Genomic DNA, 16,688 nt, shown 5'->3' with positions numbered 1-16,688 from the left:
GGACTGGGAAGCAGAAGACCCAGGTTTGAGACCCCGAGGTCACCAGCTTGAGCGCGGGCTCATCTGGTTTGAGCAAAAAGCTCACCAGCTTGGACCCAAGGTCACTGGCTCGAGCAAGGGGTTACTCGGTCTGCTGAAGGCCCGCAGTCAAAGCACATATGAGAGAGCAATCAATGAACAACTAAGCTGTTGTAACGAAAAACTGATGATTGATGCTTCTCATCTCTCTCCGTTCCTGTCTGTCTGTCCCTATCTATCCCTCTCTCTGACTCTCTCTCTGTCCCTGTAAAAAAATAAATAAATAAAAATAAATGCTATGATCAGGTTTTTCTTTTGTTGTTGCTACTTCCTTTTCCTTTGTTCTTGTAAACGGTAGAAGTAGATGGAAAACACTGCTCACACATACACATCTTAGTCATTAGAAATGTAAAAGTATTTAGTGCTGACATGGACACAAACAGCAGCACAGAAGATCAGAATGGATAAACAGAAGGTTCATCTGAGCCTACACAACATTTCTAATGATGTCATAAGTTGGACATGCTCCAACAGAGCTATAAAAGAATAAAAGTCAGAAAACAAGAAACCTAGGCATGGTATAAGCTGCTGCGTTCAAGAAAAGAATTCATGCAAGAAACACGGCAAGAAACAGTGACACAAGGATGAGGTAAACTTGATGGAATGGTGTGGTTATATCCTCTGAGAAAAATTACATAAAAGGGAAGAAGAACATGTCGCCTTTAAGAAACAGTAAGAACCTAAGATCTAAGGTACATAAATGGGGATGTCTGCTGGGCCTAACTGAGAAATTTCCTGAGGGTCCTCAAAAACATTCTTCATCTGGGATCAGATAGTATACTTTGCCTGTAGACATTACTTTGCAAAATAGCTCAGATACAAATCAATTGTTTTTGAGGATAAAAGTACATTTTCATTTTGAAATACTGTCTAAACTTAAGTCAAAAACTTTGAGAAGCAGCAGAAACCGGCGTTCAGCCAGCTGAACTGGGGTGGCATGGTTATGGACACACAGAAAGGCCAAATGGAGCTGAACTGTTGCTGCCACGTTTTGTCAAAGAAAAAGCTCAAGGATTTTACTTTGAAAATCCATATGCTCCATACACAGGATGTCTGTAAATGTCTGGTCAAAGAATACAACTAACTTGTCTGGCAACACGATGGCAAGGGGGCTTGTACACGGCCCAGGACACCTCTTTGCCTTTGCATGCTGTAGTGTCCTTCCTCTTGGGCGCCATGGGGAAGACACCGCATGAATTGGGAGGATGCAGAACATGAATTGGGGCTTTGTCTCTGCCTGTGGCAACTTGGGTAGGTCTTCAGTTTTCAGTAGATTTGTAAGAATGGAGAAAAGATGATAGCTTGAACAATGAGCTGACCAGTGCAAGTTCCCCATAACAAAACCGCTTTCAGTAAGTTCCTGTCTTCCCTTCTTTTTAAGAAAGCAAGTGCTTTCTGAATAGGCAGGACATAGCTTGGAGGAAAAAGATTTGGGTGATATGCCCATGCTTTAATAAACAAAACAACTAGCATTTTAGAAATACACTGAATATTTAAAGTTTCTTCCATCTAAACTCTTGACTATTTCTGATGAACTGGCAAAAAGAAATATATGCTAGTTTAAAAAAATTATTTTTACTCCATTAGTAATTAAAAGTTATATTTATCAGTAAATTCAATGAGTACATATAAGATTCTTGCTAAAATAATACTTTTAAATACCAAAATTACTCATTGTATATTCCTCAACTAGATGTATAAGCAATATTAAAATAATTGTGTTATTCCTTCTTTCTAAATAAAGTATATGCTCTTCAAAGTTTTTGAAGAATGTGTGTGACTGGACTTTGTGACTACACTGAGATACAAGGAAAATATATGCTTTTAAGGTTATAGCACTTTTTACTATTCTATCAAAAACTAGTTTTGTTTTTTTTATTTTTCTGAAGTGAGAAGTGGGAAGGCAGAGAGACAGACTCCCACATGCACCCAACCAGGATCTACCTGACATGCCCACCAGGGGGCGATGCTCTGCCCATCTGGGGCATTGCTCTGTTGCAACCAGAGCCAACCTCAGCGCCCAGGCCAACTTTGCTCCAATGGAGCCTTGGCTGCGGGAGGGAAAGAGAGAGACAGAGAGGAAGGAGAGGGGGAAGGGTGGAGAAGCAGATGGACGCTTCTCCTGTGTGCACCGGCTGGCAAGAACCCGGGACTTCCACACACCGGCTTCCACTGAGCCAACCGGCCAGAGTCCAAACACTAGTTTTAAAATCACATTCTATATACATTAACTATTTTTGAAATACTTAACTAAAATAAGAATATATAAGTATTTCATATAATTCACATTAAATTTTCATGTATTAAAAACCACAAATGTTTTCAATAACTTGTTTCAGTAAAGATCTCAGATTAATGGTTCTTATATTTGAGCTTACAGATAGGTTGCTTATTATAAAGGTTGTAATTATATATTGCTTTTTTTGAAGAAAGCATTCCTATGTGTCCATTCAAATAAATTAATACTGACAATGAGCCTACTCTGCACTGCTTGACCTAAGCTCCTACCTGCATATATCAGTCATAACACAAGAGAACAATTTATCACATGATGCTAGTTTAGAGTTTTAGTGCTTAATTAAACTATTGATCATGTGTTTATATGACATGTACATTTACGAACAAAAATATAAGCAAACTTATATTATTTGTATATACTATGCATTATTTATATTTATATATTATTTAATAATTATTATAAGATCACTGCATAATTATTTAATAATATTTACATATGTGAAATATAATCAAGAACAAAAATGATTTTCTGAGGTTATAAGTTGAACTGTGAAACACTTTTAAAACTGGCAACTAATCTTGGGACATCAGGGCTTTTCTCTATATGATCCAAAAGAAAATAGAAAAACACTGGATATATGTAATAACAATACATCGGTCCTCCATAATACTGATTTCAAATTTTTGACATTTTGAAAATCATTTGTTACCCCTGGCTTTAAGACAAATAAATGTGTTAATTTGAGCTTTTATAATAAATTTATACTAATAAACACTTTCTGTATTTATATACTAATAAATACTTTCCATTGGGATTTTACTTAACTTTTAAATTTAAGAATGAGATTTTATGGCTTTAAAATGGCATTGGAATCACATCTTCTAGAAAACAAGAGTCACACATTGCTTAACCCCTTTCCATGGCTCCTGGTGGCTGAGATCTGGTCCCTACCCCTGCCCACAACTCCCCCAGTGTCTAGCCCTGCTGCCTTGTAGATGACTTTGCTCCACGTTTTGTAGGCACCGGCCAAACCAAGTGTGTCCTGCCTCGGGTCTTGCTACCAGCTCTTTCTGTGGCCTGCAATGCTCCTTCCCCAGACCTCTGTTGAGTGCGCACTGCCTTTTATGTGAGTCTCAGTTGAGTGTCATCTGGAGAAGCTTTCTTGACCCCTAAACACAGTCATCCATTCTCTATGACAAACCTGTTTCATTTTTCCTCCTAACAATTGTCATTGACTCTCTGTTCATTGGCTTTTACTCCCACTACAACGTGAGCTCTAACAAAGTGGGCATCTGTCTATCTCCTTCTGTGCCACACCCAGGCCTAGCACATCCTTAGTTCTCCATACATGCCTATGGCATGGATGAATAAATGACCTGTCCCGTATTAAGCCACTCACTGATTCTATTTGTTAATGAAGCCCAATATGTTTACTCATCAGCAAGTGTAAATTGTCAATTACTATCACCTAAGGTGCCTTGAGCCAATCCTAATTGCTAGAGAAAGAGAAAAACAAAAGAAAACACCAAATAACCATTTTCCCACTGCCTTGTTAGAAATTGCAGAGTTCAGTGGGACTCACTGAATGGCTAAGGAATGGGGCTCTACAATACACATTCCTATGTCCTGGGTTCTGGCCTCAACTCCTAGGTGCACTATGATGAGACACTTCCCTTTTTTCCTGCTTCTATTAATAAAAAAATCCCTCCAAAACCCCAATAATTCTATTACTGTTAAGTGCAGCAATTCCCACTACAATGACCAACTCCTCACTACAAGTTTAAGTTCTCCACATTCTTCTCAACCACCAGGTCAAAGATGTTATATTCACTTGTGACCAAATGGGCTTTAACTAGCTTTCCCAGTGCCAGACACAGAGATGGGGATCACTGCCTCTTACAATGACTATGACTGAGACTGGGGTGGACATGATCAGAATAATGTCGGTCCAAAAGCAGAAATCAACTGTAAGTGACCAATGGCTAGCACTGCCCCACACTGCCTTTTGGGTTCCTTTTTCTTCTGAGTCAATACGTCCAGAAGATTCAGAAATCCTCTAAAATGTGCTAGGGAACAACTGCTGATCTGTGCTTTCAGGGTGCCAGAAAGTCTACACCTCTCTCCACAGCCTCCACAGGAGTTCAAGTGCCGCCCACTGAGAAGTGAATGGGAGAATCTGCTTATTCCTGGGTTATGTCTAAACTGCAATTCATTGTCAGAATGGCTGTTCCTCTTCACCATTTTCAGCTGGCTGGAATGGTCTACTCTCAGTAGGAGGGCGAAAGAAACTGGAAAGCAAAGAACTCAGTGATAATGAAGTAGAAAAGTGATTAACCAAGATCCTCTAAGAATCTCTTGAACAACTAATCCCTGCTTGAAATGTGGACTATCAGTATTCAACTCATAGGACTTATACAAGGAAAAAAAAATCTTTTTAACTCTACCTTTGAATATTTCTATTGTTGCTCATACGGCTTAAATAAAACCAATTTTTTTAAAAAAAGGATTAACATATTTCATATTACTTTCAAAGGGACATAATGAGCCATCAGGACTAGTTAGTTACTGACATTAACTTCATGAGTAAGAATAATGTTTTGAAAAGGGGCCTTATTTGCAAATGAAGAAGGTGGACGCTAACTTAGGTCTTAATCCAAAAATAAATTTCTTCAAGTCATCCTAAAATACAGTCTGAGGATGCGTTGTCAGCAAAGCACTGACTAGTTGAACCTACCTTCATACCTGTCAGCTCAGCTCCCCGCCTCACAAAGAAGCAACTATTTCTTCCTGTCCCACTCCAGACATTCGATAAAGATGCTATAGTCCTTTCATAACAGCAGTGGGCAGTGGCTAAACTCCTGAGGAGGTCTCTAGTTGAGCTAAAGCACTCCTTAAAGGCAGTCAAGAAGTCCTTTTCTTGCTTCACAACAAATAACACCTGGTAACCCTAGCCGGTTGGCCCAGTGGTAGAGCATTGGCCTGGCGTGCAGGAATCCCGGGTTCGATCCCCGGCCAGGGCACACAGGAGAAGCACCCATCTGCTTCTCTACCCCTCCCCCTCTCCTTCCTCTCTGTCTCTCTCTTCCCCTCCCGCAGCCAAGGCTCCATTGGAGCAAAGTTGGCCCGGGCACTGAGGATGGCTCTGTGGCCTCTGCCTCAGGCGCTAGAGTGGCTCTGGTTGCAACAGAGCGAAGCCCCAGATGGGCAGAGCATCGCCCCCTGGTGGGCGTGCCGGGTAGATCCCGGTTGGGCGCATGAGGGAGTCTGTCTGACTGCCTCCCCGTTTCCAACTTCAGAAAAATATAAAAAAAACCCCACAAAAAACAAACAAACAAACAAAAAAACCCACATGGTATTTATAAAAGTCTAAAGTATTAAACACCGGCCCACAACAGCAAAGGCAGTTAGTATTTAATATCCATAAAGTAAGAGAAAAACAATTATTTTTAGTTGACACAGGTGGTTTAAGCATTTACTAAATGCTAATTAGGCATTTTGCATTCTTAAGAATTAATTTTCCTCACCCACCCCTTCCTGTGCCCAGGACGCAGTCACTAGAAACCACCCCTCGGGTGATCCAGTCAGCCTTTCTGTCATTTCTTGGGTCATTCATTCCTTTGTCCACCAATGCGTTTCCTCATCTGTTCTGAGCATTTGTCAGTAAGTCTGGAGGCTCTCCTTGGAAGTGTTGCTGACTCTCCAATTGTTTTCCTAAGGATTCTCCCTGTTGTCTAAACTATTTGCTGGACTTAGGCCTTGTTCATGGTTCTTCCCTACACACGATTAAACACATTCAATTAATTTATTTTCATTGACTACATTAGTCTCCATGAAGGTGACTCCTGGCTGGAAATCTTCTTTCTCAATAAGGCTTCTCCTTTCTGAATCATATCCAAGCAGTTAACAGCACTCACAAATCCCTTTGCCCTTTTACGCTCTGAAGTTGTCAGACTGGCTTCTGTATGTCTTTACGGAAGGGCCTGGTTCCAATGTCAGCTCCATGCCCTCTCTACACACAGGGATCTGAAAGGCAACCATGTCCAACTATTAGTCTCTGGCTCCCTTCAAGTCCTGCATACAGTGTTGTCAAATGGGCAGGCTCTGACCCTTTCCTGTGGCCTCTGATGGGACTCTGGCTCCCAGGCTCCCAGGCTCCCAGGCAGGCAACCCTCTTGGTCCCTCTAGGGCTCTGCTGCTTTCCAGGTACTCTAATAAACGTGTCATTGAACATGGAAGCATTTGGGTGAACTCAACCTCTGGGCCTTGTGGAAAGAGGCCTGAGGTAGAAAAATGTGGACCCAGACTGGCTTCAGTTGGGTGACACTGGGAGGTGACTCCAGCTGTCTGGGACCTCGCTCTTTCTTCTTCACAGGAGGGAACTTCTTCTTTTTTTTTTTTTTTTTTTGTATTTTTCTGAAGCTGGAAATGGGGAGAGACAGACAGATTCCCGACCAGGATCCACCTGGCATGCCCACCAGGGGGCGACGCTCTCCCCACCAGGGGGCGATGCTCTGCCCCTCCGGGGCATTGCTCTGTTGCGACCCAGAGCCACTCTAGAGCCTGGGGCAGAGGGCAAGGAGCCATCCCCAGCGCCCGGGCCATCTTTGCTCCAATGGAGCCTTGGCTGCGGGAGGGGAAGAGAGAGACAGAGAGGAAGGAGAGGGGGAGGGGTGGAGAAGCAGATGGGCGCTTCTCCTGTGTGCCCTGGCTGGGAATCGAACCCGGGACTTCTGCACGCCAGGCCGATGCTCTACCACTGAGCCAACCGGCCAGGGCCAGGAGGGAACTTCTTAGCTCATGCTGATAATCATTATGAGGAAAGTAAAATGGGGCACAATTTCTGTTAAGCCCACGGCATTAAAAACAAGGACAGGCAACCAAATTTGGATCCTGCCTATATCCTAATACAAGCCTAATAAAACACTAAAAAGACAGGGTTTGAGACAATCCAGAAAATTTACTTATAACTAGGTAGCAGTTGATACTAAGAAATTACTTTTTTTTTTTTTTTTTTTTTACAGAGAGAGAGAGAGTCAGAGAGAGGGACAGATAGGGACAGACAAACAGGAACAGAGAGAGATGAGAAGCATCAATCATCAGTTTTTCGTTACAACAGCTTAGTTGTTCATTGATTGCTTTCACATATGTGCCTTGACCGTGGGCCTTCAGCAGATCAAGTAACCCCTTGCTCAAGCCAGCGACCTTGGGTCCAAGCTGATGAGCTTTTTGCTCAAGCCAGATGAGCCCGCGCTCAAGCTGGCGACCTTGGGGTCTCGAACCTGGGTCCTCTGCATCCCAGTCTGATGCTCTATCCACTGTGCCACCACCTGGTCAGGCCCAAGAAATTACTTTTAATATTTCATATGATAAAAGGCATTGGAGTTATAGTTTATATGTAATAACACAGACATGTATAATATGCATTAGTTGTAACACACACTGAGATGCCTGGGATATTTAGAGCTACATCCTGAAGTGTGTAAGGGTAAAATGTTGTGATGTCTGTGATTTGCTTTATATGCTGCGGCCAAGTAAAAATAGGGCAAAACGGGCTATATGAAGAAATTATGGCAAAATCTTGGTAAGTGTTGAATCTGGACAATGAATGTACAGGAGTTCCTTGTGCCAGTCTTTCTACTATTGTGTATGTTGAATATTTGAATAATTTAAAAACACTTTTCAAAGGAATGTATTGAGGGAAGTCCAGGCTAACACTACTGGGGTGACTTTGAAGAGTGGGTCTAGGGCTGGCAGCATCTGCTCTGGGGCAAGGTTCTGTCGCCTTCGTCCCCAGGGACCCAGGGTTCAACTCAGTTGTATAAAAGCGATCCTTAGAGAAGGGCCGAGGGGCAGCGGTGGCCACAGAGGAGCATGAGCAAGCGTGGCGCGGGGAGGCTCAGACACATATAGGTGAAAAAGAGTGAGAGGAGGCCAAAACCACTGTATGGCTCTGGCCTGTGCTTGGTTGAACAGGGAGTGGGAACCATCAAAGGTGTTGGACCAGAAGGTGGTATGGCCAAGGCTGTGCTTGGGAAACAAAGTCTTCAGCTATGTGGAGGTGAAAGTGCAGAGGGAATGACACCCCCACGGGCAGACCAGCCAGAATCCTAGAGCTCAGAATCAGTAACCGACCTCCAAAGCACGGCTCTGGCCAAACGGGTGGGAAGTGGCCCCTTTACGGGAAGGCACAGAAGACTGGTGCGCCTCTAGATGCACAAATGAAGAGAAAACAAGATCAGGCCAAGAGTGAGTCTGCCGCACTGGAACGACCTGTCATGACCAGGGCTGAGAACCATCAAGGAAGACCCTGAGGGGAGAAGGTGAGCTTGGGCACAGATGACCTGAGTTTCAGATGGATGTCCCAAGGGCAGGTCATCAGGGGAGTTTAGAGTTGGGAGGCAGCCTCCTATTTGCAAACAGGATGACCTCAGAAATACACAGGATTTTGACTCTCCCTGATACCCCAAATCCAAACTCATTGGTCACTGGCTGGCCCACAATGTCTAATGTGCCTGGGGTTCAGCCAGATCCCTGCCTGGTCCCCTAGCCTGGGCGGGGCATACTCCTAAGATGTACACCAGAGAACCCGCTGTTCTCACATTCTCTCTGAATGATCTGGGAAGACCTGTCTGTACTAAATGGCCAGTGAAATTTGATTTTTATTCAGCTTCGTAACAGGGGATAGACATTGGTGTTAACACTTTCTGGAAGTCTATATATGCTGTAGATTTAATACGTACTACTTTATTTAAACCTCAAATCAAATGTATTATGAGAAAACTAAAGTTCAGAGAAGTTAATAACCCAGCCAAGGTCCCACAGGTAAGTGAGTGGCAGGGCGTGGAGCCCAGCTCAGGTCCGTTTGTCTGTACAGTCGGTGACGCAGCCTTGAACAAAAAAGCAGTGCGAAGTGAAATAAATCTTAACCAGGTGTTGGAAACAGATGTTTGCCACCTGGCTTGGAGCAATTGGCCAGAATGATGCCATGATTGCTATCTTTTAGCTAATAATGATAATAATAATAAATAATAGATATTTTAGGGGAAACAAGTGTGACAAGCAGTGGCAGGGGAGCTAAGGAAGGACAGAAACTTGCATAGTCAACACCAATACGTAGAGAAAAATTTTTTCCCCCAAATAATATAAAGTCTATATTGAAGAAATAATACTCAATAAAGCTGGTGTACTGCCTATTTTAGGGTTTGCTTATTCTTTACCTTTGACTCAGCAGCTGTATATCAGTTCGGACTTGGTGGTGTGACAATACCAAAAGGCTCTTTAATGTTTAAAGGGCAAAGGGTTTCCACTTAAACATCAAAACATATCAGATATTTTTTAGCTGAGCACTCAACTCAAAATGTTTTGGGGAGTTTTTGTGTTTTCACACAATTGGTTTTAGAAAGAGCACTAGGAAAGTGCTGTCTGGAGTGGAGGATCACCTCTCATCGTTTGAAGATCCTGCCGATGTGTATCAGGCTCTGCTCTGTATTCCCAGGTCACCAGCTTGGACCGAGCGCTCGCTGCCTGTGTGTCGGGGGCCTTGACGAAATGGAAGCTGGGTGAGCACAGGTGCCCAGACAGAGGAGTGAGTGAGTCAGATTTCGTTCCTGAATTTCCAAGAGGCTGCCTGGCTGTCTACATTGCCCTGGGGGCGCCAGCTCAGCTGTGGGGTCACAGGTGCCATGCATCAGCATTCAGAGAGAACATGAAACCAAAGGGGAGATTCAGTGATCACTCACCATAAGGTGATGACCTTGACCAAAGACACAGGGAAGCTATACTTGGGCAGGGAAAGCACTTAAGGAAAGAGAATCCTACCACCTCCTTGGCAAAAGGCAGGGGCAGCAACCAGCATTCCTTGACCTTGAAACTGGAGAAAATCAGCCCAGGGCCTCTCCTCCCCCCTCCCTCAACTATGATGACCAGAAAGAAGGTCTAAAACAAAACAAGGGTCTCCTTGTTGTTTATTCAGACTGAGTATAAGTGGAAAACTAGATGTTTTTATCAAATGTATTCACCTTTCTTCTTCCTTGCCAAAATACCTAGACCACAGAACACCCTTTACCCCATATCATGAAACAAAAGCAAGTTTCAGGGGGAAAAGAAGTTAGTTGTCCTCTTACCTGACAATTCAGGCATTTGTTTAAATTATATTTAAAGGTAAATGATCACCAATGGGTTTTCTTACACCAGAAAAAACAAATTACATGTGTTACACTTTAAGAATACAGAGGGGGAAAATATTATTACCTATATATAAAAAAAAAAGGAATTCTTCCAATTAGCTCCTCATTTTCAGACACGTGTGAAGTAAGCATTATGCACCATAGACTCTATTCTATACAGAGAACAGTGGGGTGATCTCTGAGGAAAGATTCCCAGAGAAAGAGGTTTGAGGACTAGTCTTCTGAAGTCTTCCAATTATGAAAACGTTTCTGGTGTCTGTTAAAGGTACACAAGCAACACGGCGAGAAAAAGGCTCCACCAAAAAAGACATACTAAAATAAAGAAAAGCACTTTTCCTCATTACCTTTAGTGTTTTCCTACTCAATATACCTTCCAGTACAGAAACTTACTTTCAAGTTTTATCTAAGTCATGAGAACAGGCTTATTTATGCATAAATTACCCAGGATAATTTTTGGAAGGTAAGATTTATCAATGTGACTGTGTAGAAGCATTTAATAAAGTTTTAATGGCTACCCAAATAATATAAAAGTGTGGGGCTTAGACAAGATCAACAAAATGTTCAAATATTTTACTGAATGAATAAGGGGCCTAGGGGGAGGTGTAGACTCCCCAGCTGCCACTTCAAATCATAATTGTAAATTTGGCACAAAAGTGTTTTTAAGAAGATTTTTGTTTTATTTTTATGAGTACATTCTTGAGAAAAACTGGTAGGATATTTGCCAGCTGACTTGGACTTGGGCTTTACGGCTTGGCAGAATGTCCTAGACGACTTCAGAAATGACTGAGTAACCTGGTAGCGATGGTTAGGGATGGGGAGGACAGCTGGGTGGGAGGCTCTGCTGACCCCAGAAGGCAGGATGGCCCATGGGCTGCTGGGAGGACCAACTCCAAGACGGGTTGACTTTGCAAGGGCAGGCTGATGCTAACACCCTAAACGTCTCTTCACCTGTCAATCTTTATTAGCTCTGTTCTTGAACCATGAGGTAAATGGCTCTCATTGGAGCCCAGTGACCACCTGCATGTTTCTTGGCATCTCTCTGTGGCTACATTCAACATGAGCTAGCACACCTGGCAGCGGCAGGTCTACACAGATCACATAGGCTCGCCTCCCTTCCCTCAAGGCTACCTGATGGGGTTTCCATATTTCCAGCTAGTTAACGAATCTTTATGGCGCTTCTAGCTTCTACTGTATGCCCGATTGACATCCAGAAAGAGAGATGCACAGTGAAGGGCACATCAGCTGGGATGGCGAATAAGTCACAGGGAGTGTGGAAAAAGACCAAAATGGTCCAGATCTCTCAAGGAGGGAGTCTAAACTTTTAGAAAGGAGCATAGAGCTGAAGAAATCTCAACCCCCCTCCCCTTATCCCTGGGGCTTGGCTCTTCCCTGCCCCCACCAACACCAGAGGTGCACAGGACTTCCAGCAGGTGTGAAAGAAGCAAACAAAGGTGATAAAAGAGCCCTTGTGAGGCAGCTGTGGGGGGCAGGGGTGGTTTTAGAGCAGGACAAAAGCTCTCTGGCAGAGAGGGCATGCTGCTGTTATCTAGCTTGCAGATGGACCACCCAGAAAATCTGGGAGCAGTTAGGAGGGAGAGAAACAAGTGTGGTGGTAGGGGGGCTGTTGAGGGTGATGGGAAGGATGGAGCCCCAAACTATCTTTTGCTTGAAATTCAAGAATGATGCAAGACCCTGGGGGCTGGAGGACAAGGAAACCATCACAACCAAGTGGGGGCGTGCACACTCACACTTACACCCAGAATCACTTCAGCAACAGGAGTGATGACATTTACAAAGTGACCAGGGAACAGATGTTAAACAGAAGGTAGGAAGGAATCTCATTTAAACTCCAATTATGGCCTGACCAGGCAGTGGCGCAGTGGATAGAGCGTCGGACTGGGATGCGGAGGACCCAGGTTCGAGACCCCAAGGTCGCCAGCTTGAGCACGGGCTTATCTGGTTTGAGCAAAGCTCACCAGCTTGTACCCAAGGTTGCTGGCTTGAGCAAGGGGTTACTTGATCTGCTGTAGCCCCACAGTCAAGGCACAGATGAGAAAGCAATCAATGAATAACTAAGGTGTCACAACAAAAAATTAATGATTGATGCTTCTCATTTCTTTTCGATCCTGTCTGTCTGTCCCTATCTATCCCTCTCTCTGACTCTCTGTCCTTGTAAAAAAAAAAAAAAGAAAAAATACCTCCAATTATCTTCTGATATCCATTTGAACATTTAAAAGTAAATTCTGAACAGAACTGAATTTCACAAATTGCATTCTTTTTTATCAACGAGCAGAGATGTACTCACTCTCCTTCTCAGGGCTGACAGCCTACCACCTCTTGCCTATCTGAAGACTAGCAGTTGGTGTTTAGTGTTCTTGCCATGGGGTGGGCAATACACTATGTTGTCCGTATTGTTTCGTAAACCCTAATCCCTCTCTCTCCAAAATATTAGCCTTCTTCTGTAACAGATGGAGAGACAACCCATTACATGAAATAGCTTACTCAAGGTCATGTGGCTAATCAGTGGCTAAACCAGAACTGAAACACAAACTCCAGGTCCCTGTGAAATGCCCATGACCCACCAACCTTAGCAGGGTTCACTCCCCTGAATGCAGTCTGACTTGTCCCTCTGCACAGGCTGCACCCTCTGCCAGAAACATGCTCTATCAAGAAGTTCTTCACATCCTCAGAGGCTTTTCACCCTATCTTTGACTGAAACCTTTCTTGATCTCTTATACCAGACGGCTGCCTGAATTGTCGCCTCCTTTGAATGCCCTCCGTGCTGCTGACCTCATATCTGGACTGTTTTAAGAACCCCACAGACCAATAGGAGACCCTGCCCACGTCAGACTGAGCATGTTAAAGTGCATGCTCATGCCCTGTTATGTGTAATATTTTCTTGTCCAATATTTGCAAGGAGTTTTAGAATTTGGCTTTGAAACCCTCATTTTACTTAGAATTACTTATGACCTCTCAGCAACCCTATGTATACTTAAGAATTCTTGAGATCTGAGTCTGTATGTTGATTTTAAATAATGATAAAACTTACTGTGATTATTAAGCTTGATGGTAATTAAGACTGATTAAATATCTTGTAGAGTCTTAAACATTTGTTAATGTAAATTTCCAGAGGCTTTCCCTTATTTCCCGCCCCCCCCCATATTAGAGCCTATGAATATGTTTCTTTTCAGATCTCAAAGACTTTTGAGGTCCTTGAAAATCTAGTAGGTGCTAAGCGCTGTGTCCAAAGTATCATGGCTCATGCCTGAGGCATATACTGTCTTGGATAATGGTTACAGATAGGTCTACAGTCGGCTGAGCCCCTGCCTCCATCATCAGGATTGTAAGCCTACTGAAGACAGAGATTTTTGTCTAATTGACTATGACTGTTTTAGAGTGATTAGTACAGTCGCCATACAATGAATGCTGAGGACTCACTTATTAAAAATAAGTCCTAGACAAACACTAAAACCACAACTTCAACTATGTACTCAACAATCCCACTCCTTAAAACAATGACAGTTGTTGGAAATTATGCTCCTCATACTTTTCAAAATGTTTGGGATCTCTTTCCTTTAAAAAAACAATGTGTCTTTATTGCTTTGAAAGATGGTACGAATAAACAGACTATAAAAACACAGAGCAGGAATCTCTAGAAGTACTCATTTCTGGATTTTTTTTCCCATTGGCGGTTAGTTACAGATTTCCTTCTAAGCATTTATTTACAAAAGAGTTGTACCCATGATTTTCCAGACATCACTTCTCTAATACAGTAGTGCCTCTTTATTGCACTGCAAATTATTCTTTGGTAGTATTTAGATTTAACTAAATACAATCTGATAATATGTTAACATATGTGATTAAACAAAAAACTACTCACATGCTCAACTGTTTGGTGTGGGGGAGAGAAGGCTAGTGCCCTATGGGAAGCAAGGACAGGGAGCAATAGCACTTGTCCCAAGAGCCAGTCAGTAAGACACATGACACTTTCTCCACACTAGCAGAAAATAATCATTCATTGAAAAACAAACCAAACCAAACCCTAGGTAATACATGAAGTGAATTGGAACAAGATTTATATGAATAGTATGTATTGACATTACTATTGCAAACTTTCATGACAGATACTCATATAAAGCATAATAATTAGGCCTGAACTCCAAAGGCCTGCCTATTAAATACTCCTTGGCATTGCTAACACTGAACCTTCAGACAATATTGCTACTATTTGAATTTCCTGCATCTGGCTTGTTTTTGTGCATGTCCTGACCCAGTAGAAACCCCAGCTTTGCCAGCGGTCAGGCCCCAGTGAACCAGAAGTCAGATTTCATGTTGCCACCGAGAGAGTGCAATTTCAATCTCGCCATGACTACCTTCTTAGAGCAAACCAAAATGCTGAAAATGGAGCACCCCATGCTCACACTGAAAATTGAGAAAAGAGAAGGAAACACAAGAAGGAACCATAGGGAAAGGGGGTCCGAAGAATGCCTGTTCTTCAAACAGCTGGATGAAGTTGCCCACCTCTTTCCATTGCTATCCCGCAGCACTGCTTTCCCTGTCTTCATTTCCAGCTCCTGCACTTCTTCCAGCAACGTTTTTCTGCATGTGTGCTTGATCCTGTGTCACAAGGAAAAGATAGTAAGAACATGACACAAGAGTTTCATACAGCTGTGAAGACTGCATGTTCCCCTCCTGGACCACCTCTGGATGTCCTTTGACCAGCTGACGCTAAGGCCTGGAGCATCATGGAGCATTTGTGGCCCCCATGCACGGCAAGAACTCCACCTGGGGAGCATCCACATCCTGCAGAACATCAGGAGTCATCCCCTAAAGATGACTGTTTTTGTTTTTGTTTTTTTGATGAAAGCCTGCAGATCTGTGTGAGGACCCCAGCCATTCAGACCAAAGACTGGGGTTCCTGGATACTCATGAGTCTCTCTCTAAAACCTTTCACTGCAGGACCTCACAACGCAGAAGATGCTTTAAAACCCCAGCCTTGTAGACGTGTGCTGGTTCCTTGGCCATGTCCTCTACTGTGATCAGAATGACCAGAGTGAGAGGCTTCCTCTCTCTTTTTAGTGTGAAAAGAGCCAGTGTCACAGCAGGACTCAGATTTAAAATGCTAGAGTTCATGCCTTTCTTCTCTTTTTTTCTTTTAAAGATTTTACTTATTGATTTTAGAGAGGCGGGGGAATGGGAAGCATCATAATAGTTGTATGTGCCTTGGCTGGGCAAACCCGGGGTTCAAACTGGCGATCTCAGCATTCTAGGTCACTGCTTTATCCACTGTGCCACCACAGGTCAGGTGAGTTGAGTTCATGCTTTTCATGCCAAACCCGTGACCAGAAATTCAGGGTCTACACAAGTACCCAGGCACAGCCTCTCTTGCACAGCCTTGCCATGAAGGTTGGCACATGTAGGCCTCATTGGCATCAACAGCTAGAGGCAAGCAGGCCTTTTCTCCACAACTGAAACCTCTGCCTAGACAGCACTCTTCTTAACCTGTAGAAGGAGTTACCTGTACCCTTCTTCTGCTTAAACTGAGAAGAATACCTTATAATGTTCAGGTAAGTGGCTGCTCTCAGGATCTTCCCAAGATTGAGACTAAACAGAAAGCTACTGGTTGGGAATACTATAGGTGAAGAAAAGGCTTCTAACAAGATACAGGTCAGAAATAGGGTGGAAAAAAAAGCTGAAGAAAGAAAAACACTCATGACTTAGCAGCACAGGGCAGGCTTACATGTGTATATTGAAAGCTTTGCATTAGTTTCAGCATAAATGAACATGAGCCTCCTGCTAAACAGAGAACTCAAACAGTGAATAAGGACCAAGCCTGGGTGTATATCTGCAAGGGAGTGAGACAGGGGAACCAGCACATTCTGAAGACGGCAGCTGTTTTAGTAGGATCACACGCTTCTGCCCACCTGCCATCTTCAAGAAGAGCAGGTCTGTGAAGATAATACCCAGCCATCCCCTAACACTCCGAGTTAATCTGTAACAGGGTATCAGGACTAAGACACTGTATATGTGCCTGTCATTCCTTTTCCCCAAAGTAAACAAGAGAACTAAACCACATAGGTTTTAACACATGATACCTAATTACATCAAGCAGTGCCCTGAGACGGTAGTGATAAAATACTGTGGTTCAAAGCAGAGGCTGTGGAATTTTAACTTAAACAATAAAT

General features: G+C 43.2%; 1 protein-coding gene across 4 annotated transcripts in view; it reads right to left on the bottom strand.

Annotated features, from left to right (window-relative positions):
• The window catches only part of ATP8A2 (ATPase phospholipid transporting 8A2), a 726,487-nt gene that overhangs the window by 29,831 nt on the left and 679,968 nt on the right, over positions 1-16,688 (bottom strand). For all 4 annotated transcript variants that reach the window (XM_066369169.1, XM_066369168.1, XM_066369167.1 and 1 more), the window contains exon 35: positions 15,025-15,120. In XM_066369169.1, coding sequence (XP_066225266.1) covers positions 15,025-15,120 — 96 coding nt within the window. The remainder of the gene's footprint in view (positions 1-15,024; positions 15,121-16,688) is intronic.

The sequence above is a fragment of the Saccopteryx leptura genome, chromosome 2 (assembly GCF_036850995.1).
Source record: "Saccopteryx leptura isolate mSacLep1 chromosome 2, mSacLep1_pri_phased_curated, whole genome shotgun sequence".
Lineage (NCBI taxonomy): Eukaryota > Metazoa > Chordata > Mammalia > Chiroptera > Emballonuridae > Saccopteryx > Saccopteryx leptura.
The sequence above is the reverse complement of the archived record's forward strand: the minus strand, read 5'-3'. Positions and strand labels throughout refer to the sequence as shown.